The following is a 25,932-nucleotide window of genomic DNA, read 5'->3' on the forward strand; positions in this document are numbered from 1 at the left end:
GGTGCATCCTGTTTCTATTGATCATCCTTGATGTTTCTAGAACTTGATTGGAGTCCACCTGTGGTAAATTCAATTGATTGGACATGATTTGGGAAGGCACACACCTGTCTTTAAAAGGTCCCACAGTTGACAGTGCATGTCAGAGCAAAAACCAAGCCATGAGGTCGAAGGAATTGTCCGTAGAGCTCCGAGACAGGATTGTGTCGAGGCACAGATCTGGGGAAGGGTACCAAAACATTTCTGTAGCATTGAAGGTCCCCAAGAACACAGTGGCCTCCATCATTCTTAAATGGAAGACATTTGGAACCACCAAGACTCTTCCTAGAGCTGGCCGCCCGGCCACACTGAGCAATTGGGGGAGAAGGGCATTGGTCAGGGAGGTGACCAAGAACCCGATGATGGGAGAACCTTGCAGAAGGACAACCATCTCTGCAGCACTCCACCAATGAGGCCTTTATGGTGGAGTGGCCAGACGGAAGCCACTCCTCAGTAAAAAGCACATGACAGCCCGCTTGGAGTGTGCCGAAAGGCACCTAAAGTACTCTCAGACCAAACAAGATTCTGGTCTGATGAAACCAAGAATGAACTCTTTGGCCTGAATCCTAAGCGTCACGTCTGGAGGAAACCTGGCACCATCCCTACGGTGAAGCATGTTGGTGGAAGCATCATGCTGTGGGGATGTTTTTCAGCGGCAGGTACTGAGAGACTAGTCAGGATCGAGGGAAAGATGAACGGAGCAAAGTACAGAGAGATCCTTGATGAAAACCTGCTCCAGAGCGCTCAGGACCTCAGACTCGGGTGAAGGTTTTCAATAAACCTGTTTTTGCTTTGTCATTATGGGGTATTGTGTGTAGATTGATGAGGGGAAAAAACTATTTAATCAATTTTAGAATAAGGCTGTAACGTAACGAAATGTGGAAAAAGTCAAGGGGTCTAATGTCACCGTGACCTCATTATGTTTTGACCAACAGGTATGCCTTGACCTCTAATATCAGTCAGCGCACAAAATGCTGCCTCCTATCTGCCCAGCTTTTCAAGGTATTGTCTGTGTTTAACATGTTGTGTTTGTACTAGCACATCTTGTTCATCTAATAAACTTGATCAATACCATGATTAGTTGAATTAGATTAGTGCTTGGCTGGAACAAAAGCCTGCCCACCCTGTATGTCTCCTGGACCAGGGTGACCACCGGTGTAGTTAGTCATGTCCTGTGTGTGTCTATTCCACCAGTGTCTCCTGCGTGCCTCCCTGCCCCACCCACAGAGTGACCTGCAGTACTCATCCTATACTGTAGGAGAGGAGCTGGTTCCTGGTCTGGACCTGTTCTCTGAACCGGACCGAGGACACCTGGGAACCACTGTGTCCAGCCTGGACTTCCTCTGCCACTGGCTCTACACCTCAGGACACCATCTCACAGTACATACACAGACTGCATCTGAAATGGCTATTTTCTATTTAGTGCACTACTTATGAGGCATGACTGGCAATGTATTCTTCTTTTTGATTTTGAATTAACCAAGCATCTGACCAGGGAGTTTAGTAGCCATCTCAAGAAAGTTAGCTATTGGTTTCCATGACTCTGTGTTCTGCTGTTACAGGCCCTGCCTATGCTGGCTCTCTACCTGCATTTTGTGGGGACTGTGTGCCGAGACCCACACCTCACCATTAAAGGAAGGATACTGAAGGTTGGTATGAATACCTCAGTTACATGTGATTCCACTGTATGTACTGTGTATGTGTGTGCCCGTTAGGATATGTGTATTTCTACTGTGTGCAGGTGAAGGTGCTGACAGAGCTGGGGCAGTACTGTCAGGCCATGAAGGAGACATCCCAGATGACTCAGGGAGAGGAGATCCCACTGCCCCATGGATGTTACAGCGGCATAGAGAAACATGTGGTACTACTGACACACACACACACACACACACACACACACACACATTCTCACACAGTTAATACAGCATGTTCTTTGAACAGAATTTGTATATGATTGATTTTATTGATCTACAGACGTTCAGAAAGTTCTTCACCAACAAGTCTCTCATGGACTCTGCAAACATGCAGGTAGGGTAAGGTTGTAGTAAAGAAATGTGTTATAAAAAAACAAAAAATTGTAAGTTTTCATTGTATGGCTCTAACATTGTGTGTGACTGTGTATCTGTGCCCTGTGTTCTGTACTGTGTGTGACTTTAGTGTATCTAATGGTAGTGAGTAGTAGGGGTGTAACGGTACACATGTAATATCCTGTTAAAACCCCCTAGAGTCGATGTCCGCGCCCCCCCGTGGAAATCTAATTAGCATAATTTAACAAATCCCCATACAAATCTGTCAGTTTAAGCTATAGATATTAGTTTTTTTGCTCTGGATGCGTCTCAATCCACCGCATCCGCCAATGTCGCACTTACGCATCTGCGGTGAAAGGTGACAGAGCCAAAGAGGTGTTTATCAGGCCATGAGACATCCCGAAAATCGGTCTTCTCACATAATCGTCTGTAGCTTCTGAACGGTTTGGCCTACAAACTATGACCCACTATGGAAAGATGAGACTCTCATGAACATGATGGTGTTCTCTGTTTTGCTCTTCGACCCCCACAAGCGTCTTGGGACTCGTCTGAAGTCGGTACAGCAAATCTGCCAACTTCTGTGTGTAGCGTCCCAACTAAAATGACCCCTCTGTGGTTAAGCGAGACTCTCACGAACACGTACAGTACCAGTCAAAAGTTTGGACACACCTACTCATTCCAGGGTTTTTCTTTATTTTTACTATTTTCTACATTGTAGAATAATAGTGAAGCCATCAAAACTATGAAATAACACATATGGAATCATGTATTAACCAAAAAAGTGTTAAACAAATCCAAATATATTTTATATTTGAGATTCTTCAAAGTACCACCCTTTGCCTTAATGACAGCTTTGCACACTCTTGGCATTCTCTCAACCAGCTTCATGAGGTAGTCACCTGGAATGCATTTCAATTAACAGGTGTGCCTTGTTAAAAGTTGATTTGTGGAGTTTCTTTCCTTCTTAATGCGTTTGAGCCAATCAGTTGTGTTGTGACAAGGTAAGGGTGGTATACAGAAGATAGCCCTATTTGGGGAAAGACCAAGTCCATATTATGGCAAAAACAGCTCGAATAAGCAAAGAGAAACGACAGTCCATCATTACTTTAAGACATGAAGGTCAGTCAATCAGGAACATTTCAAGAACTTTGAAAGTTTCTACAAGTGCGGTCACAAAAACCATCAAGTGTTATGATGAAACTGGCTCTCATGAGGACCGCCACAGGAAAGGAAGACCCAGAGTTACCTCTGCTGCAGAGGATAAGTTCATTAGAGTTAACTAAATAAATGCTTCACAGAGTTGAAGTAACAGACAGATCTCAACATTGACTGTTCAGAGGAGACTGCGTGAATCAGGCCTTCATGGTTGAATTACTGCAAAGAAACCACTACTAAAGGACACCAATAAGATGAAGAGACTTGCTTGGGCCAAGAAACACGAGCAATGAACATAAGACCAGTGGAAATCTGTCCTTTGGTGTGATGAGTCCAAATTTGAGATTTTTGGTTCCAACCGTCGTGTCTTTGTGAGACACAGAGTAGGTGAACGGATAATGTCTGCATGTGTCGTTCCCACCGTGAAACATGGAGGAGGAGGTGTGATGGTGTAGGGGTGCTTTGCTGGTGACACTGTCAATGATTTGTTTAGAATTCAAGGCACACTTAACCAGCATGGCTACCACAGCATTCTGCAGCGATACACCATCCCATCTGGTTTGGGCTTAGTGGGACTATCATTTGTTTTTCAACAGGACAATGACCCAACACACCTCCAGGCTGTGTAAGGGCTATTTGACCAAGAAGGAGAGTGATTGAGTGTTGCATCAGAAAACCTGGCCTCCACAATCACCCAACCTCAACCCAATTGAGATGGTTTGGGATGAGTTGGACCGCAGAGTGAAGGAAAAGCAGCCAACAAGTGCTCAGCATATGTGGGAACTCCTTCAAGACTGTTGGAAAAGCATTCCATGTGAAGCTAGTTGAGAGAATGCCAAGAGTGTGCAAAGAATCTCAAATATAAAATATATTTTGATTTGTTTAACACTTTTTGGGTTACTACATGATTCCATATGTGTTATTTCATGGTTTTGATGTCTTCACTATTATTCTACAATGTAGAAAATACACTGCTCAAAAAAATTAAGGGAACACTAAAATAACACATCCTAGATCTGAATGAATGCAATAATCTTATTAAATACTTTTTTCTTTACATAGTTGAACGTGCTGAAAACAAAATCACACAAAAATGATCAATGAAAATCAAATGTATCAACCCATGGAGGTCTGGATTTGGAGTCACACTCAAAATTAAAGTGGAAAACCACACTACAGGCTGATCCAACTTTGATGTAATGTCCTTAAAACAAGTCAAAATGAGGCTCAGTAGTGTGTGTGGCCTCCACGTGCCTGTATGACCTCCCTACAACGCCTGGGCATGCTCCTGATGTGGTGGCGGATGGTCTCCTGAGGGATCTCCTCCCAGACCTGGACTAAAGCATCCGCCAACTCCTGGACAGTCTGTGGTGCAACGTGGCGTTGGTGGATGGAGCGAGAGATGATGTCCCAGATGTGCTCAATTGGATTCAGGTCTGGGGAACGGGCGGTCCATAGCATCAATGCCTTCCTCTTGCAGGAACTGCTGACACACTCCAGCCACATGAGGTCTAGCATTGTCTTGCATTAGGAGGAACCCAGGGCCAACCGCACCAGCATATGGTCTCACAAGGGGTCTGAGGATCTCATCTCGGTACCTAATGGCAGTCAGGCTACCTCTGGCGAGCACATGGAGGGCTGTGCGGCCCCCCAAAGAAATGCCACCCCACACCATGACTGACCCACCGCCAAACCGGTCATGCTGGAGGATGTTGCAGGCAGCAGAATGTTCTCCACGGCGTCTCCAGACTCTGTCACGTCTGTCACATGTGCTCAGTGTGAACCTGCTTTCATTTGTGAAGAGCACAGGGCGCCAGTGGCGAATTTGCCAATCTTGGTGTTCTCTGGCAAATGCCAAACGTCCTGCACGGTGTTGGGCTGTAAGCACAACCCCCACCTGTGGACGTCGGGCCCTCATACCACCCTCATGGAGTCTGTTTCTGACCGTTTGAGCAGACACATGCACTTTTGTGGCCTGCTGGAGGTCATTTTGCAGGGCTCTGGCAGTGCTCCTCCTGCTCCTCCTTGCACAAAGGCAGAGGTAGCGGTCCTGCTGCTGGGTTGTTGCCCTCCTACGGCCTCCTCTACGTCTCCTGATGTACTGGCCTGTCTCCTGGTAGTGCCTCCATGCTCTGGACACTACGCTGACAGACACAGCAAACCTTCTTGCCACAGCTCGCATTGATGTGCCATCCTGGATGAGCTGCACTACCTGAGCCACTTGTGTGGGTTGTAGACTCCGTCTCATGCTACCACTAGAGTGAAAGCACCGCCAGCATTCAAAAGTGACCAAAACATCAGCCAAGAAGCATAGGAACTGAGAAGTGGTCTGTGGTCACCACCTGCAGAACCACTCCTTTATTGGGGATGTCTTGCTAATTGCCTATAATTTCCACCTGTTGCCTATTCCATTTGCACAACAGCATGTGAAATGTATTGTCAATCAGTGTTGCTTCCTAAGTGGACAGTTTGATTTCACAGAAGTGTGATTGACTTGGAGTTACATTGTGTTGTTTAAGTGTTCCCTTTATTTTTTTGAGCAGTGTAGTAAAAATAAAGAAAAACCCTTGATTGAGTAGGTGTGTCCAAACTTTTGACTTGTACTGTACATGTTGGTTGTTTTGCTCTAGGACGCTCACAGGCCTCACAAGACTCGCCTGAAAGTCCCCCGGTACCAGTTAAAAAAATGTATGAAAGTATACAGTGCATTCTGAAATTATTTAGACCTGTTGACTTTTTCCACATTTTGTTACGTTACATGCTTATTCTAAAATGGATTAAATTGTTTTTTCCCCTCATCAAACTACTCACAATACCCCATAATGACAAAGCAAAAACAGGTTTTTAGAAAGGTTTGCAAATGTATTAAAAATAGAAAACAGAAATACCTTATTCACATAAGTATTCAGACCCTTTGCTATGAGACTCAAAATTGAGCTCAGGTGCGTCCTGTTTCCATTGATCATCCCTGAGATGTTTCTACAACTTGATTGGAGTTCACCTGAGGTCAATTCAATTGATTGGACATGATTTGGAAAGGCACACACCTGTCTAAATAAGGTCCCACAGTTGACAGTGCATGTCAGAGCAAAAACAAAGCCATGAGGTCGAAGGAATTGTCCGTAGAGCACCGAGACAGGATTGTGTCGAGGCCCTGATCTAGGGAAGGGTACCAAAACATTTCTGCAGCGTTGAAGATCCCCAAGAACAAAGTGGCCTCCATCATTCTTAAATTGAAGAATTTTAGAACCACCAAGACTCTTACTACAGCTGGCCGCCCGGCCAAACTGAGCAATCGGGGGAGAAGGTCCTTGGTCAGGAAGGTGAACAAGAACACGATGGTCACTCTGACAGAGCTCTAGAGTTCCTCTGTGGAGATGGGAGAAACTTCCAGAAGGACAGCCATCTCTGCAGCACTCCACCAATCAGGCCTTTATGGGAGAGTGGTCAAACGGAAGCCACTCCTCAGTAAAAGGCACATGACAGCCCGCTTGCAGTTTGCCAAAAGGCACCTAAAGACTCTCAGACCATGAGAAACAAGATTCTCTGGTCTGATGAAACCAAGATTGAATTCTTTGGCCTGAATGCCAAGCCTCACGTCTGGAGGAAACCTGGCACCATCCCTACGGTGAAGCATGGTGGTGGCAGCATCAGGCTGTGGGGGATGTTTTTCAGCAGCAGGGACTGGGAGACTAGTCAGGGTCGAGGAAAAGATGAATGGCGCAAAGTACAGAGCGATCCTTGATGAAAACCTGCTCCAGAGCACTCAGGACCTCAGACTGGGGTGAAGGTTAATCTTCCAACAGGACAACGACCCTAAGCACACAGCCAAGACAACGCTGGAGTGGCTTCGGGTCAAGTCTGTGAATGTCCTTGAGTGGCCCAGCCAGAGTCGGGACGTGAACCCGATCGAACATCTCTGGAGAGACCTGAAAATAGCTGTGCAGCGTTGCTCCCCATCCAACCTGACAGCGCTTGAGGGGATTTGCAGAGAAGAATGGGGGAAACTCCCCAAATACAGGTGTGCCAAGCTTGTAGCTTCATACCCAAGAAGACTCAAGGCTGTAATCGCTGCCAAAGGTGCTTCAACAAAGTACTGAGAAAAGGGTCTGAATACTTATGTAAATGTAATATTTCAATGTTTTATTTTTAATACATTTGCAAAAATGTCTAAAAACCTGTTTTTGCTTTGTCATTATGGGGTATTGTGTGTAGGGGTCTGAATACTTTCTGAATGCACTGTATATGGAGACAGTTTAGTGCCCAAAATAAGGAGTTAAATACATGTTTTTTTAAAAATAGCTTATGTTTCATAGAACAAACTCACTTTTGATTTTTTGGGGGACTATCTGTTGTTCCATGTAGTGAATCTGTTATTCAATGCGTTTGTATGGGCTAATAGCAGTAAGGCCTTTTTTTTTATTATTATTATTTTTTTTTTATACTTGAAGGGGTCTTAAAATTCAAAATCAAATAGCTAAATGATCATTGCTATGACCTTCTTAAAACAATTCCATATACCTTAGTAGAACCCTTCCCGCTGAAGTCGAAAGTTTACATACACCTTAGCCAAATACATTTAAACTCAGTTTTTCACAATTCCTGACATTTAATCCTAGTAAAAATTCCCTGTGTTAGGTCAGTCAGGATCACTATTTTATTTTAAGAATGTGAAATGTCAGAATAATAGTACAGAGAATGATTTCTTTCAGCTTTTATTTATTTCATCACATTCCCAGTGGGTCAGAAGTTTACATACACTCAATTAGTATTTGGTAGCATTGCCTTTAAATTATCTAACTTGGGTCAAACGTTTTGGGTAGCCTTCTACAAACTTCCAACAATAAGTTGGGTGAATTTTGGCCCATTCCTCCTGATAGAGCTGGTGTAACTGAGTCAGGTTTGTAGGCCTCCTTGCACTCACACGCCTTTTCACTTCTGCCCACAAATGTTCTATAGGATTGAGGTCAGGGCTTTGTGATGGCCACTCCAATACCTTGACTTTGTTGTCCTTAAGCCATTTTGCCACAACTTTGGAAGTATGCTTGGTTGTCCATTTAGAAGACCCATTTGCGACCAAGCTTTAACTTCCTGACTGATGTTTTGAGATGTTTCTTCAATATATCCACATAATTTTCCTTCCTCATGATGCCATTTATTTTGTGAAGTGCACCAGTCCCTCCTGCAGCAAAGGTCCCCCACAGCATTTTGCTGCCACCCCCGTGCTTCACGGTTGGGATGGTGTTCTTCGGCTGGCAAGCACCCCCTTTTTCCTCCAAACATAACGATGGTCATAATGGCCAAACATGTGCAGTTGCAAACCGTAGACTGTCTTTTTTATGGCGGTTTTGGAGCAGTGGCTTCTTCCTTGCTGAGCAGCCTTTCAGGTTATGTCATTATACAGTGAGGGAAAAAAGTATTTGATCCCCTGCTGATTTTGTACGTTTGCCCACTGACAAAGAAATGATCAGTATATAATTTTAATGACACGTTTATTTGAACAGTGAGAGACAGAATAACAACAAACAAAATCCAGAAAAACGCATGTCAAAAAGGTTATAAATTGATTTGCATTTTAATGAGGGAAATAAGTATTTGACCCCCTCTCAATCAGAAAGATTTCTGGCTCCCAGGTGTCTTTTATACAGGTAACGAGCTGAGATTAGGAGCACACTCTTAAAGGGAGTGCTCCTAATCTCAGCTTGTTACCTGTATAAAAGACACCTGTCCACAGAAGCAATCAATCAATCAGATTCCAAACTCTCCACCATGGCCAAGACCAAAGAGCTCTCCAAGGATGTCAGGGACAAGATTGTAGACCTACACAAGGCTGGAATGGGCTACAAGACCATCGCCAAGCAGCTGACAACAGTTGGTGCGATTATTCGCAAATGGAAGAAACACAAAATAACTGTCAATCTCCCTCGGCCTGGGGCTCCATGCAAGATCTCACCTCGTGGAGTTGCAATGATCATGAGAATGGTGAGGAATCAGCCCAGAACTACACGGGAGGATCTTGTCAATGATCTCAAGGCAGCTGGGACCATAGTCACCAAGAAAACAATTGGTAACACACTACGCCGTGAAGGACTGAAATCCTGCAGCTCCCGCAAGGTCCCCCTGCTCAAGAAAGCACATATACAGGCCCGTCTGAAGTTTGCCAATGAACATCTGAATGATTCAGAGGAGAACTGGGTGAATGTGTTGTGGTCAGATGAGACCAAAATCGAGCTCTTTGGCATCAACTCAACTCGCCGTGTTTGGAGGAGGAGGAATGCTGCCTATGACCCCAAGAACACCATCTCCACCGTCAAACATGGAGGTGGAAACATTATGCTTTGGGGGTGTTTTTCTGCTAAGGGGACAGGACAACTTCACCGCATCAAAGGGACGATGGACGGGGCCATGTACCGTCAAATCTTGGGTGAGAACCTCCTTCCCTCAGCCAGGGCATTGAAAATGGGTTGTGGATGGGTATTCCAGCATGACAATGACCCAAAACACACGGCCAATGCAACAAAGGAGTGGCTCAAGAAGAAGCACATTAAGGTCCTGGAGTGGCCTAGCCAGTCTCCAGACCTTAATCCCATATAAAATCTATGGAGGGAGCTGAAGGTTCGAGTTGCCAAACGTCAGCCTCGAAACCTTAATGACTTAGAGAAGATCTGCAAAGAGGAGTGGAACAAAATCCCTCCTGAGATGTGTGCAAACCTGGTGGCCAACTACAAGAAATGTCTGACCTCTGTGATTGCCAACAAGGGTTTTGCCACCAAGTACTAAGTCATGTTTTGCAGAGGGGTCAAATACTTATTTCCCTCATTAAAATGCAAATCAATTTATAATATTTTTTACATTGATTTTTGTTGTTGTTATTCTGTCTCTCACTGTTCAAATAAACCTACCATTGAAATTATAGACTGATCATTTCTTTGTCAGTGGGCAAACGTACAAAATCAGCAGGGGATCAAATACTTTTTTCCCTCACTGTAGGACTCGTTTTACTGTGGATATAGATACTTTTGTACCTGTTTTCTCCAGCATCTTCACAAGGTCCTTTGCTGTTGTTCTGGGATTGATTTGCACTTTTCGCACCAAAGTACGTTCATCTCTAGGAGACAGAACGCGTCTCCTTCCTGAGCGGTATGATGGCTGCATGGTCCCATGGTGTTTATACTTGCTTACTATTGTTTGTACAGATGAATGTTGTACCTTCAGGCATTTGGAAATTGCTCCCAAGGATGAACCAGACTTGTGGAGGTCTACAATGTTTTTTCTGAGGTCTTGGCTGATTTCTTTTGATTTTCCCATGATGTCAAGCAAAGAGGCACTGAGTTTGAAGATATGCCTTGAAATACATCCACAGGAACACCTCCAATTGTCTCAAATGATGTCAATTAGCCTATCAGAAGCTTCTAAAGCCATGACATCATTTTCTGGAATTTTCCAAGCTGTTTAAAGGCACAGTCAACTTAGTGTATGTAAACTTCTGACCCAATGGATTTGTTATACAGTGAATTATAAGTGAAATAATCTGTCTGTAAACAATTGTTGGAAAAATGACTTGTGTCATACACAAAGTAGATGTCCTAACCGACTTGCCAAAACTATAGTTTGTTTACAAGAAATTTGTGGAGTGGTTGAAAAATGAGTTTTAATGACTCCAACCTAAGTGTATGTAAACTTCCGACTTCAACTGTATTAGAAACACTATGGTTTAATTCAGTTTGATGTTGAGTCTATGTCGTTTTTGTATCGCAAACACTTATTTTTTTATTTTATGTCCCCATTTGAAAGAGATACTACAGGGCAATCATTTGAGTCATGTTGGTTGAATTCTGTTATGTACTTTCCACTTCATTATTTTACTCTCCTGTGCATGTGAACTGTACATGTGACCTTGGTGACTTGGCTAGATTAGCCAATCATAAGGCTTGTTACATTTTGGGCCAATCCAGGGACTTTGGGTTTTTGGGGCCACGGGACTCTACACTGTTGTTGTTGTCGAGTTTAAACTTTATTTTAATATCTGAAGATAACATTTATTTTGAGCAGAAATACTTTTACTTACCTTACAAAAAAGTATAGTTAAAAAGTGTAGTCTGTTGGATTTACGGGATTCAACTATGTCTGTGTTGGATAGAGGCTCCAGTCGTTTTGTTTCAAAGGCAGGAATTCGTTTTTATAGCATCCCAACTGTGCGAAAACATGAGGGAAAAGAAACTGAGGAACTGAGCGAGCGTACTGTTTGTGGCTTGCTAGAATCAACAGAAAAGATGTTCAGCCTACCAAGCTTAGTAAAGTGTGCTCAGAGCACTTTGTAACAGGTAATCTAACCATATAGTTGGTAGGAAACATTTGTAGACAAGCTGGCATGGAAGGTTTTCGAAGATGGCGGCGAGTGCAGACAGGATTTTATCTTGCTCCGAGTAACCTTAACTTTTATCCATCTCAAATTTACTTAAATGTAACAAAACCCGGTTTATAGTAAACACAACAGAGAACAACGCTCAGTAGACCGCTAATTTGATCTGAAACTTGGCAAAATGGGAGAAAAAAATATGGGCAAAAGAGCAAAGGGAGGAGAAGGCAGTTGCTAGCTGACCACTCATACACTGGAGAGAAACTCCTCAGGAGAAGAAATGGAGGAATCTGGACATTCGGTTGATTCAGAAACTCCAGCCAATAGTCCTGCACCCAAAAACACACAGAAAGAATTGTCTTTGCGTGAACTCCAGGTCAACATAATCGATGCTGTCACTGCAAAGATAAACGAAAGAGCCGATGGTCTGGAGAAAATGATAAGCGAAAAACACATAAAAAATCGTTGACCTTGAGACATCTCTGAATCATGCATACGAGAGTATAGAAGAGCTTAAACGTGCAAACACTGCAACCTCTGATAAATGCACTGCACAGGAGAAGACTATCGCCGACATGCAAGAGCGCTTGTCGGCAGCATAGCGATACCGGAGAAGGTGGGGGGCTACGGCTTTACGGTGTCCCCGAGGACCAGGGTGAGAATGTGAAGGGCATAGTAAGTGACATCTGTAACCGTGTGGCTCCGGACTTCCCCAAAGGATATATGGCTGTGGATGTCGCTCATCGTATTGGGAAGAAGCAAGATGCCATCGGCAGCCGCTCGATCATCATCCAGTTTACTTTCCACACAGCGAGAGATGCAGTTTGGAAGAAAGCAAAGGAAAGCGCCTTTCTGAAAGAGAGAAAATGTAGATTCGGTGAGGACCTGACTGCAGCAGACAAGGCAGCAAAGGCAAAGTTGTGGCCTCTCGTCCAACAGGCCCGAAATCAAGGAAGGGGTGCAAACTACAGGGAAATCAGAGCCTTTTTCGCCGATGGAAAATAAATTTGACCGGGTTGATTTGCTCCGCCGGTAGGCTTAAAAGGTAGCCCATTCCCCACAACAAACTGAGAGTTCTAGTTTTGAATTCTGGTGTTATGGTTTACAAGTTAAGAGTTATGTTAATACATATATGAAGTACCTTTTATAGAGAGGGTAGAGTTGAGATTGCATAGGATTTTCCTTTCTATTTTGTATATATGGATTTGAAGTTTATGTCAATCAATGCCAGGGGGATAAGAAAAGCTTCTTCTTTTTTTTTGTAAGAACTGCAACGCAGATCTTGTATTCGTTCAAGAAACAAATTCATGCAAAGAGGATTATATATATTTTTTAAATCAGTGGGACAGTGACATTTTCTTGGCCCACGGAACTAATCATTCATCTGGGGTTGCAATTTTAGCACACAATTTCAAAGGGACATTTTTGTTTACGGTCATCAACCACATGGACAGATTATTTGTGTTGTGTAAGGTATATGGATACTGTTCTAGTCCTCCAAATAACTTACTTCTAGAGGAAATTGAGGAAATTCGATAAAAGTCTTCTGAGAAAATGTCCATCCAGTCAGATTATAGTTGGTGGGGATTTTAACATGGTTTATTATAATGAGACTGATAGATTGCCCCATAGGCCTAACATTGGTGTGAACAAATTGGTGAATTTCTGCCAAAGCCTGGACTTAATTGACATATGGAGAGTTAAAAACCCTGGAGAGAAACAGTACACATGGAGTAATAGAGATTGTTCACTACAATCAAGAATTGACTTGTGGGTGATAACCTCTAGTCTTGAGCCCAACACTGTAGAGGTAAAAATACTGCCTGCAGTCCTGACGGATCATAAAGTCATATGGCTGACTGTAGGAATGTGCAGTAATGATGATAAGAAATACTCTGGTGGTTATTGGAAATTGAATAACTCATTGTTATTGCATGATGATTTAAAAAATGTGATTAAGAATCTAATTTCTGTTTACTGGAATTTAGCTACCTCTAATGCAGAATATGGGAAATATTGGGAACTGCTGAAATTTAAAATCCGCTCAGCCTGTATTACTTACGGGAAACGGCTTGCTTTAAGAAGGAGATGTGAGGTAGCTGACCTCTCTAAGAAAATTGCTGATATCACAGAGATTGAGCATCTTGGTCTTAATGAAAAAAAAAACTAAATGGAATGATTTACTAAATCAACTAGATACATAAGATCCAGAAAACAATGGCTTATAAAAGTCAAAAAGAACATTAGATACTTTTTTATTTGGAAAAGAGGAGAGGGGAACTCAACATACTTCGGAAACTTAAGATTAATGGGGTAACCTCTGAGGATAGAGAGTTGGTATCAGACTTTACCACTAAGTTTTATGAGAATCTTTACTCCTTAGATAACAGTTTGAGTGACTCTAAGGATCTTCTTGATTCTATAGAGAATGTTAACTCTGTTAGTGAAGAATTAAATCGTTCTTGTTGTGAACATTTATCCATTATGGACATCCAATATGGGGTTGCTCAATTAAGAAATAACAAGTCTTCAGGTTGTGATGGATTAACCTCTGAATTTTACAAAACCTTCTCTGAAGAAATAGCACAATTCTTACTTGAAACCTTTAAAGAGGCTATAAAGAAGGGATAACTACCTGCCTCTCTGAAACAAGGGGTTATTACTCTTATACCTAAACCACAAAAGGATCTCTTAATTATTGATCATTGGCATCCAATCACACTCCTAAATAACGACTACAAAATTATAGCCTCAATCTTTGCGAAAAGGTTAAAGTTGTGCTTGAATGATCTGATTGATGAATGTCAATCAGGGTTTATGAAAGGGTGCTATATATCTAATAATCTGAGGCTGGTGTTAGATTTGGTTAAATATTGTGATCTATTGGATGACTCCACTGTCATCTTATTATTGGATTTTCAGAAAGCATTTGATACCATAAGTCACAATTTTATCTTTGATTGTCTTAAGCATTTGAATTTTTTGTTGTTGACGCTATTAGAACTCTGTATAAGGGTACCAATAGCTGTATCAAACTCTGTCATGGAACATCCTCAAGGTTTAACATTTACAAAGAAATACGACAAGGTTGTCCGATCTCACCTTTTTTTATTTTTGTTAGTTTCTCAAACCTTATGCTCATTAGTTTATCAAAGTCAATTTGAAGGGATTACATTCCAGGCCAGAGAGATCAAGATATCCCAACTGGCGGATGACACCTCACTTTTTTTGAAAAATTTGTCACATTCTAGACGATTCTGTGCTTCCAACTTTGTGGCAACGGTTTGGGAAAGGCCCTTTCCTGTTTCAGCATGACAATGCCCCGTACACAAAGCGAGGGTCTATACAGAAATGGTTTGTCAAGATCGGTGTGGAAGAACTTGACTGGCCTGCACAGAGCCCTGACCTCAACCCCATTGAAACCTTTGGGATGAATTGGAACGCCGACTCTGAGCCAGGCCTAAACGCCCAACATCAGTCCCCAACCTCACTAATGCTCTTGTGGCTGAAAGGAAGCAAGTCCCTGGAGCAATGTTCCAACATCTAGTGGAAAGCCTTCCCAGAAGACTGGAGGCTGTTATAGCAGGAAAGTGGGGACCAACTCCATATTAATGCCCTTGATTTTGGAATGAGATGTTCGACGAGCAGGTATCCACATACTTCTGGCCATGTAGTGTATATCACAGAAGATTGAAATATAACAAAACCGTTTAACATGTAAACACCGGATTTTCTGCAAAAAATAATTACGTTTATGAATTATGAAATTATTTTAAAAAAATTATAACATTCCACCGATGAGGCCGCTAGAGGGCGCTTTGGTCATTCCACTGCAGGAAAGGGTTACAGATGACTGAGATCGGTTATTTTAAAGAGGACTATATGTGAAAACAAACTAAGAAGAATAGGGGATTTCAGCACCTTGTGAATGTGCTCGAGCCACGTTACGACTTCTCGCACCCATTACAGCAAACAGGTAGTATTCGCCCTACATAAGCAAGCTAAATCTGAAGTTGTCAATGAATTAGCCAATGCAACCTGTGTTGCGCTTACTACAGATGGATGGACCTCCAGGGCTACAGAGAGCTACGTAGTGACAGCCCATCACATTACCCCGGAGTCGGAGATGAGAAGTACCGTGCTACAGACATACCCTTTTTATGAGAGTCACACAAGTCCACATCTTTTTCTCTTTGTAAGAAAAGATTATAGCATAGGCCAATACAATGTCTGAGCCATGTTTACAAATTGATTTCACACGCATATTGCACTTAATTTTTGTGTTGTTGATGAGTAATCGTGTGTTTTCATGTAAGAAAATACAGTGTTGGTATTCCTGATTTTTATCCTCTCATCAGGCATTGTATGACTTATGATCATATATTGGATTCAGGAATACCAACACTTTGTATTTTCTTAAATAAACAAAAAATAACTACTGTAATTTTTGGTATTTCATTTTCCTGCTGTACCGAAACCGAATCGAACTGTGACTCCAAAACCGTGACCCCAAAACCGCAATACGTACCGAACTGTGGGTTTGGTGAACCATTACACCCCTAGTGTGTAGTATGTGTATCTGCAAATTTTTGTATCTGCAAAAAACAGTCCACTGGCACTCAGCCAAGGCTCATGTACTGTAAATCTAATGTAGGACTACCTGTTACACCTGACCCGTGGTATATTTAGCCCCGGTCTCCCCTATGTATTCATCACCAATGGCCAGAGCTAACGCACATAAACCATGCCACTGCTAAAAATTCTGGTTCTAAAATGGTGCAGTTCACACATTTTTGGGATTTGAGATTTAACACTAGAAAGCCCTGTGACTCTCCTCTTTTAACAGTGACCATCAAAACTGCTTTCAAAGGTGTGTTTCACCGCGACTGCATTAAGAATATTGTACAATGACTGGGCGTGCATGTTTCTTTCCCTGTGCGGGATATTAATACGAGCTGACCAATTGAATAGGTAAGCTATTCTACTATGGGGTTGCTGATGCTTACTCGTATTGTTGGCTGAGGAAAATTAAATGTGGACAACAATCTTTCATTAGATAATTCAAAATTCGCATAATCAAAGGTACCGGATGTCAGCTCCGCCTGGCTCTCATTTGGATCATAGGTGCCGCGTCTCAGCCCCGGCGGGACCCGGACCAATTTAACCTCTGATGGTAGTGTATGTATCTGATGGTAGTGTGTGCATCTGATGGTTGTGTGTGTATCTGACTGTAGTGTGTGTGTCTGCTGTGTATCTTATGGTAGTGTATGTTTGATTGTCTATCTGTATCCTATGTTCAGGCCCTGGAGGACTTAGTGAACCGTCGTCTGGGCACAGAGGCCAGTGTTCTGTATGGCTCCAGACTGAGCAGGCATGTCACCCTGGCCAGAGTACAGCTCATACTGGCCCTCAGCTCCACCATACACTCCCTGCCTGAACCCCAAGGTAACAATACGGTAGTCACTCACTCTAACAGATGTTTTTTCCTCCAGATTTTATTTTTAACCTTTATTTAAGCAGGGACTATGCTAAGACCACAGTCTCTTTTGCAGATTAGCCCTGCATGAACACATCAATAAACAAGAATTACACTATACATAGCCTATCTACACTGAACAAAAATATAATTGCAACATGCAACAATTTCTAAGATTTTACTGAGTTACAGTTCATATAAGGAAATCAGTCAATTGAAATAAATTCATTAGGCCCTAATCTATGGATTTCACATGACTGGGAATACAGATATGCATCTGTTGGTCACAGATACCTTTAAAAATAAAGTAGGGGTGTGGATCAGAATACCAGTTAGTATCTGGTGTGACCACCATTTGCCTCATGCAGTGCGACACATCTCCTTTGCATAGAGTTGATCAGGCTGTTGATTGTGGCCTGTGGAATGTTGTCCCACTCCTCTTCAGTGGCTGTGTGAAGTTGCTGGATATTGGCAGGAACTGGAACACGCTGCCGTACACGTTGATCCAGAGCATCCCAAACATGCTCAATGGGTGACATGTCTGGCGAGTATGCAGGCCATTGAAGAACTGAGACATTTTCAGCTTCCAGGAATTGTGTACAGATCCTTGCGACATGGGGCTGTGCATTATCATGCTGAAACATGAGGTGAGGGCGGCAGATGAATGGCACGACAATGGGCCTCAGGATCTCATCATGGTATCTCTGTGCATTCAAATTGCCATCGATAAAATGCAATTGAGTTCGTTGTCCGAATCTTATGCCTGCCCATACCATAACCTCACTTAAGTTGGTTATGACGCCAAACTGCAGTCAGGACAAGACTGGTGAGGACAATGAGCACCCATCTGAGACGGTTTCTGACAGTTTGTGCAGAAATTCTTCGGTTGTGCAAACCCACAGTTTCATCAGCTGTCCGGGTGGCTGGTCTCAGACGATTCCGCAGGTGAAGATGCCTGATGAGGACGTCCTTACACGTCCTTACACGTGGTCTGTGGTTGTGAGGCCGGTTGGACGTACGGCCAAATTCCCTAAAAATCTATCCACTTATCTCTTTCATCAGTATATTGCCATTAGAATTAACTGGTGGACATTTCCCCCTTAATGTTTGTTTATGTCTGTCTCGTTCACATCCCTGCAGCTGTATGATCCCACTGCTAGTCAGGGACATAAAGGAGATTCAAGACTTGTTTCCAAGAGGATCTAGAAAAACACTGATGTCTTTTGATGAACACTTCTGAACAGTAATGGCAGGGGGATGCACAGTAGGACTGTATAATATTGTTTGTTGATATTCTCCAGATATCTCAGATGGGGCGGTGCGTTGCAGTGTTGTGAGGAGGACATCCAGTACCCCAGGTATCCCTAACTCTCCCCCCGGAGAGAGGGATAGTGACAGTGACAAGTCACACGGTGGCTCCCCAACCAGGAAGACCAGGGAGCCCAAAGGACTGCACCTCGACCCCCAGAAAGACAAGCTCACCCTCAGCAAAGTCAAGGTTTGTGTGTCTCTGGTTGTGTGTCTCTGTGTAGAGTGCACATTAGGTGAAATAGAAAGTCATTAGGTGACATTTGTTTTAGCACTTTCACCTTTTTGTATTCTTCCGAGGATGGATTAAATTAAGTATATATTTGCATCTCGGCCTTCTTGGATTTTTCCTTTTCATAGTTTGAGTGTGAATACCTTTTGCACTCTACATTAGGTGACACCCACCAAACCATGCACCAGTCATGTTTTTTAAAGTAATTGTTTAACGTTTTACTCTTTAAGAATTGCATTATCTGATTGATTCAGCCTGAAGTCAATGTGGAGAAGAGCATCTGTTAAAATGCTCAAATATAACTTGCAAGAGTTTTCCATACTTGTATTTTCTGTCTGTGTGGAGACACTGCGTCTACCTCCAACCCTAACCTCTCCACTCCCATGTAGGCGTTACTGCTGAGAGAGGTGTGTCGTCTCCTGAGCCCCCAGCTGCAGCTCTGTCTCTCCTCTCAGCCCCACTCTGACCCTGAGGAACTGGAGCTGGCTATAGACACCTACCTGCTACTGTCTAACCTCTACCTGCAGCAGGGCAAAACCGCTTACAGGTGAGGTACAGGGCTATGTCCTGTGTGTAAATGTGTTTGTATTCATCCATCCATTCCTCTATCCACCCATCCATCCATCCATCCATCCATCCAACCATCTATCAAAATTCTGTCTGTTTATTCTTTGCAGTGCTGACATGGCAGTGTCTGCTATGAGTCTGCTCCAGAACTCTCCCATCACTCTGAGGGGAAGCCCCTCCCCTGTCCACAGACCCCTCTCCTCTTCCCTCAGAAGACAGTCCAGACCTAAGAGTGAACAGGTACCTACAATCACCTCGTAATTACCTCTCTTAACTGTACCGTAAAATGCTTTTTGCACAGCTAGATCTTTCAGAATTGTATTTTGACCCACAAAAATGAAGTGATTTTCTTTTGTTTTATGTCATGACTCAAAAGAAACCATTTGGTTCCATTTGAGAAATTCGGTTCCTTATATTCCCCCTGCCACTCAGACCCAGCCAAGACCTAGAGGTAGCTGTGTGTGTACAGTGCCTTGCAAAAGTATTCATACCCCTTGGCGTTTTTCCTATTTTGTTGCATTACAACCTGTAATTTAAATTGATTTTTATTTGGAATTCATGTAATGGACATACACAAAATAGTCCAAATTGGTGATGTGAAATGAAAAAAATTACTTGTTTCAGAAAATTCTAAAAAATAAATAACGGAAAAGTGCATATGTATTCACCCCCTTTGCTATGAAGCCCCTAAATAAGATCTGGTGCAACCAATTACCTTCAGAAGCCACATAATTCGTTAAATAAAGTCCACCTGTGTGCAATCTAAGTGTCACATGATCTGTCACATGATCTCAGTATATATACACCTGTTCTGAAAGGCCCCAAAGTCTGCAACACCACTAAGCAAGGGGCACCACCAAGCAAGCGGCACCATGAAGACCAAGGAGCTCTCCAAACAGGTCAGGGACAAAGTTGTGGAGAAGTACAGATCAGATTTGGGTTATAAAAGAATATCAGAAACTTTGAACATCCCACGGAGCACCATTAAATCCATTATTTAAAAATGGAAATAATATGGCACCACAACAAACCTGCCAAGACAGGGCCGCCCACCAAAACACACGGACCAGGCAAGGAGGGGATTAATCAGAGAGGCAACAAAGAGACCAAAGATTACCCTGAAGGAGCTGCAAAGCTCCACAGCGGAGATTGGAGTATCTGTCCATAGGACCACTTTAAGCCGTACACTCCACAGAGCTGAGCTTTACGGAAGAGTGGTCAGAAAAAAGCCATTGCTTCAAGAAAAAAATAAGCAAACACGTTTGGTGTTCGCCAAAAGGCATGTGGGAGACTCCCCAAACATATGGAAGAAGGTACTCTGGTCAGATGAGACTAAAATTGAGCTTTTTGGCCATCAAGGAAAACGCTATGTCTGGCGCAAACCCAAAACCTCTCATCACCCCGAGAACATCGGCAGGGACTAGGAAACTGGTCAGAATTGAAGGAATGATAGATGGCGCTAAATACAGGGAAATTCTTGAGGGAAACCTGTTTCAGTCTTCCAGAGATTTGAGACTGGGACAGAGGTTCACCTTCCAGCAGGACAATGACCCTAAGCATACAGCTAAAGCAACACTTGAGTGATTTAAGGGGAAACATTTAAATGGCTTGGAATGGCCTAGTCAAAGCCCAGACCTCAATCCAATTGAGAATCTGTGGTATGACTTAAAGATTGCTTTACACCAGCGGAACCCATCCAACTTGAAGGAGCTGGAGCAGTTTTGCCTTGAAGAATGGGCAAAAATCCCAGTGGCTAGATGTTCCAAGCTTATAGAGACATACCCCAAGAGACTTGCAGCTCTATCCACGCTCAAGTTTTCTGGTTTTTTTTGGTCTTATTTCTTGTTTGTTTCACAATAAAATATATGTTGCATCTTCAAAGTGGTAGGCATGTTGTGTAAATCAAATTATACAAACCCCCCAAAAATCAATTTTAATTCCAGGTTGTAAGGCAACAAAATAGGAAAAATGCCAAGGGGGGTGAATACTTTCGCATGCCACTGTATCTGTTGTTGTGAGTGTGTGTGTGTGTGTGTGTGTATCCCCTCCCCAGGGGGGTATGAGGGAGGCAGAGCACCATGCCCCCAGCCCACAGCAAGGTGACTGTCCCCAGGCAGTAGAGGCCAGAGAGAGGATGGAACGGTCTCTGTGGCTCCGCTGTAGACTGGCTGTGGTACGCAGTCTGGTCGCACACATCCCTGGCACTGCCATCTACCCAGGTACTTGTGTTTGTGTGTGTGTTGCACCTCAGGGCTCGATAGTAACACCTGTCCGCTTGCCCGGGGCAAGTAAAAAAATATATAGTTGCACAAGCAGATTATAGATTTATTTTGTCCGAATAAAAAGTAAAAAGAATCACGCAAAAATCACAATATCAAACAATTATGATACACCGATCAGAATTGGATCAAAGAGTCTTCCGAATGAGATGTGTTAATTATTGTAGGCATGCATTGACAGGCACAAGCTGTCTTTCAATCATGCAGTCGAGAGATGCGTTTTTGAGATCAAAGCCAGCTTAGCTGCGTGTGCACATGTTGATATTCAATTGCTAGTTAGTGAGTTATTTGTCCAGTTATAGCACATTTTTGGTCAGCAATGAAAATCCTGGAAAAGTCATGGTGTACATCACCTGCGTGTGTGCCAGTGGGTGTTGCCAGAGGAGAGAGAGAGCGAGAGACATTGCTCAGCATGTAAAATAATGATATAGACTAGCCAATTCAAAACATATTGTGTAGTTTGGCTGGTTAACTATTTAGTGAGTAGCATGGATTAATGTCACTGTCATGTCTGATGTCCTAAAATAACTTTCCACCGGCACTCGTGTATAACCGCAATTGGCCAACACGCAGTTGATACGGGTGCTCGTGTATAACCGCAAATGGCCAACACGCAGTTGATCAAGCCAATGCTGAATACTCCGGTTATTCAACCGTCTCTCAAGCGCTCAAAATTGGCTAGGATTCTCCTTTATTCAATACTGGCCATGTAATTCTGACAAAGTTAAAATAATATTATTAGAATAGCCTAATTGACAAGTTGCTTAACTCCTATTCTGTCAAGATCTCCCCTGAACACTGAATATTTTAGCCTTACAAATAGATAAATATCTTAGTTAGGTACCTCGTCCACTGTGGCCATTTAATCCCTGGTTCATTGAATGAGGGAATTATTTTATAAAAACAAAAGTATTTGGTTGTAAATGTAATGTTGCAGGGTGGCCAACCATCCTCCAGGAGAGCTACTGGGTGTGCAGGCTTTTTCTCCAGCCCTGCTCAAACACACCACATTGTAAAAAATCAGCTGCTCAACAGCATCTTGATAAGCTGACTGGTGTGTTTGAGCAGGGTTGGGTCAAAAGCCTGCACACCCAGTAGCTCTCCAGATGGAGGGTTGACGACCACACGTGTTTGATACAGTAGCCAATTAGTGCAGTATTTGACTTTGTGGGGAGTGTCTTTCTCAAGGCCACAACGGCAGGAGATATAATACATGGCATCAGAGACCAGCAGCCTTCCATTGCCAATACCAGTGATAATAATGAATGTTATTTTGTGAAGTGGTTCCTTGCATCATACAACACCTTTTTGGCCCATGGTGCCCAAGTGACTTGGCTCAGGCAAGTAAAAAATCAGTCCTACTTGTCCGAAGGACAAATGGCTAAAAAAGTTAATGTCAAGCCCTGCACCTCATATCGACTTACACTCCACCTCTTTATTTTATAATATTGTTGCTCTGTATGTGTATGGTACATTTTCCCCGAAATACAGTGCATTCGGAATGTATTCAGACCCCTTGACTTTTTCCACATTTTGTTACATTACAGCCTTATTCGGAAATTGATTACATCATTTCCCCCCCCTCATTAATCTACACACAATACCCCATAATAACAAAGCAAAAACAGGTTTTAAGATTTTTTTTGCAAATTTACAAAAAATTAATAATAATAATATTTACATAAGTATTCAGACCATTTGCTATGAGACTCGAAATTGAGCTCAGGTGCATCTTGTTTCCATTGATCATCCTTGAGATGTTTCTACAACTTGATTGGAGTCCATCTGTGGTAAATTCAATTGATTGGACATGATTTGGAAAGGCACACACCTGTCTATATAAGGTCCCACAGTTGATAGTGCATGTCAGAGCAAAAACCAAGCCATGACGTCAAAGGAATTGTCCGTAGAGCTCCGAGACAGGAATGTGTCGAGGCAGAAATCTGGGGAAGGGTACCAAAACATTTCTGTAGCATTAAAAGTCCCCAAGAACACAGTGGCCTCCATCATTCTTAAACGGAAGAAGTTTGGAACCACCAAGACTCTTCCTAGAGCTGGCCGCCCGGCCAAACTGAGCAATCGGGGAGAAGGGCCTTGTTTCTCTGTGGAACCCGAGTTTCTCTGTGGAGATGGGAGAACCTTCCAGAAGGACAACCATCTCTGCAGCACTCCACCAATCAGGCCTTTATGGTAGAGTGACCAGACGGAAGCCACTCTTCAGTAAAAGGCACATGACAGCCCACTTGGAGTTTGCCAAAAGGCACCTAAAGGACTCAGACCATGAGAAACAAGATTCTCTGGTCTGATGAAACCAAGATTGAACTCTTTGGCTTGAATGCCCAGTGTCACGTTTGGAGGAAACCTGTCACCATCCTGACAGTGAAGCATGGTAGTGCAGCGACGCTCCCCATCCAACCTGACAGAGCTTGAGAGGATCTGCAGAGAAGAATGGGAGAAACTCCCCAAATACAGGTATGCCAAGCTTGTAGCGTCATACCCAAGAAGACTCAAGGCTGTAATCGCTGCCAAAGGTGCTTCAACAAAGCACTGAGTAAAGGGTCTGAATACTTATGTAAATGTAATATTTCAGTTTTGTATTTTTTATAATTTTGCAAAAAAGTTCACTGTTGACAAGTTTTTGCTTTGTCATTATGGGGGATTGTGTGTAGGTTGATGAGGGGGGAAAAACAATTTAATGCATTTTAAAATAAGGCTGTGACGTAACAAAATGTGGAAATAGTCAAGAGGTCTGAATACTTTCCGAATGCACTCTATGTATCTTACAAAAGTCTGGACAGGTTACATTTAGGTATGTGTGTGACTTACACTATCCTGTGTGCGTGTGCATGTGCGTACGTAGGTATGGACAGCAGTGTGGTGGCCACAAAGCTGTTGAAGGAGGGTCTACAGGAGGCTGAGGTGTGGGGAGACCCAGACACCAGAGCCCTGTTTCTCCTCCAAGGGGCTAGACTGGACACACACAGAGGACTGCCCCGCGAGAACAGCACCTCACTGCTACAGGTAGCTAACAACCACACACACACACACACACACACACCTTACTGCTACAGGTCACACATTCTTATTGATATCTACAGTGAGGGAAAAAAGTATTTGATCCCCTGCTGATTTTGTACGTTTGCCCACTGACAAATAAATGATCAGTCTATAATTTTAATGGTAGGTTTATTTGAACAGTGAGTGACAGAATAACAACAACAAAAATCCAGAAAAAACGCATGTCAAAAATGTTATAAATTGATTTTCATTTTAATGAGGGAAATAAGTATTTTACCCCCTCTCAATCAGAAAGATTTCTGGCTCCCAGGTGTCTTTTATACAGGTAACGAGCTGAGATTAGGAGCACACTCTTAAAGAGAGTGCTCCTAATCTCAGCTTGTTACCTGTATAAAAGACACCTGTCCACAGAAGCAATCAATCAATCAGATTCCAAACTCTCCACCATGGCCAAGACCAAAGAGCTCTCCAAGGATGTCAGGGACAAGATTGTAGACCTACACAAGGCTGGAATGGGCTACAAGACCATCACCAAGCAGCTTGGTGAGAAGGTGACAACAGTTGGTGCGATTATTCGCAAATGGAAGAAACACAAAATAACTGTCAATCTCCCTCGGCCTGGGGCTCCATGCAAGATCTCACCTCGTGGAGTTGCAATGATCATGAGAACGGTGAGGAATCAGCCCAGAACTACGCGGGAGGATCTTGTCAATGATCTCAAGGCAGCTGGGACCATAGTCACCAAGAAAACAATTGGTAACACACTACGCCGTGAAGGACTGAAATCCGGCAGCGCCCGCAAGGTCCCCCTGCTCAAGAAAGCACATATACATGCCCGTCTGAAGTTTGCCAATGAACATCTGAATGATTCAGAGGAGAACTGGGTGAAAGTGTTGTGATCAGATGAGACCAAAATGGAGCTCTTTGGCATCAACTCAACTCGCCGTGTTTGGAGGAGGAGGAATGCTGCCTATGACCCCAAGAACACCATCCCCACCGTCAAACATGGAGGTGGAAACATTATGCTTTGGGGGTGTTTTTCTGCTAAGGGGACAGGACAACTTCACCGCATCAAAGGGACGATGGACGGGGCCATGTACAGTCAAATCTTGGGTGAGAACCTCCTTCCCTCAGCCAGGGCATTGAAAATGGGTCGTGGATGGGTATTCCAGCATGACAATGACCCAAAACACACGGCCAAGGCAACAAAGGAGTGGCTCAAGAAGTAGCACATTAAGGTCCTGGAGTGGCCTAGGCAGTCTCCAGACCTTAATCCCATATAAAATCTGTGGAGGGAGCTGAAGGTTCGAGTTGCCAAACGTCAGCCTCGAAACCTTAATGACTTGGAGAAGATCTGCAAAGGGGACTGGGACAAAATCCCTCCTGAGATGTGTGCAAACCTGGTGGCCAACAACAAGAAACGTTTGACCTCTGTGATTGTCAACAAGGGTTTTGCCACCAAGTACTAAGTCATG

General features: G+C 43.2%; 1 protein-coding gene across 1 annotated transcript in view; it reads left to right on the forward strand.

Annotated features, from left to right (window-relative positions):
• The window catches only part of cfap54 (cilia and flagella associated protein 54), a 147,171-nt gene that overhangs the window by 104,459 nt on the left and 16,780 nt on the right, over positions 1 to 25,932 (forward strand). The window contains exons 43-53 of the mRNA XM_045224515.1: positions 972 to 1,038; positions 1,231 to 1,416; positions 1,599 to 1,685; positions 1,778 to 1,897; positions 2,011 to 2,064; positions 16,878 to 17,022; positions 18,355 to 18,551; positions 18,983 to 19,140; positions 19,271 to 19,400; positions 21,214 to 21,379; positions 24,300 to 24,460. Coding sequence (XP_045080450.1) covers positions 972 to 1,038; positions 1,231 to 1,416; positions 1,599 to 1,685; positions 1,778 to 1,897; positions 2,011 to 2,064; positions 16,878 to 17,022; positions 18,355 to 18,551; positions 18,983 to 19,140; positions 19,271 to 19,400; positions 21,214 to 21,379; positions 24,300 to 24,460 — 1,471 coding nt within the window. The remainder of the gene's footprint in view (positions 1 to 971; positions 1,039 to 1,230; positions 1,417 to 1,598; positions 1,686 to 1,777; positions 1,898 to 2,010; positions 2,065 to 16,877; positions 17,023 to 18,354; positions 18,552 to 18,982; positions 19,141 to 19,270; positions 19,401 to 21,213; positions 21,380 to 24,299; positions 24,461 to 25,932) is intronic.

Source organism: Coregonus clupeaformis, chromosome 13 (genome assembly GCF_020615455.1).
Source record: "Coregonus clupeaformis isolate EN_2021a chromosome 13, ASM2061545v1, whole genome shotgun sequence".
Classification (NCBI taxonomy): Eukaryota; Metazoa; Chordata; class Actinopteri; order Salmoniformes; family Salmonidae; genus Coregonus; species Coregonus clupeaformis.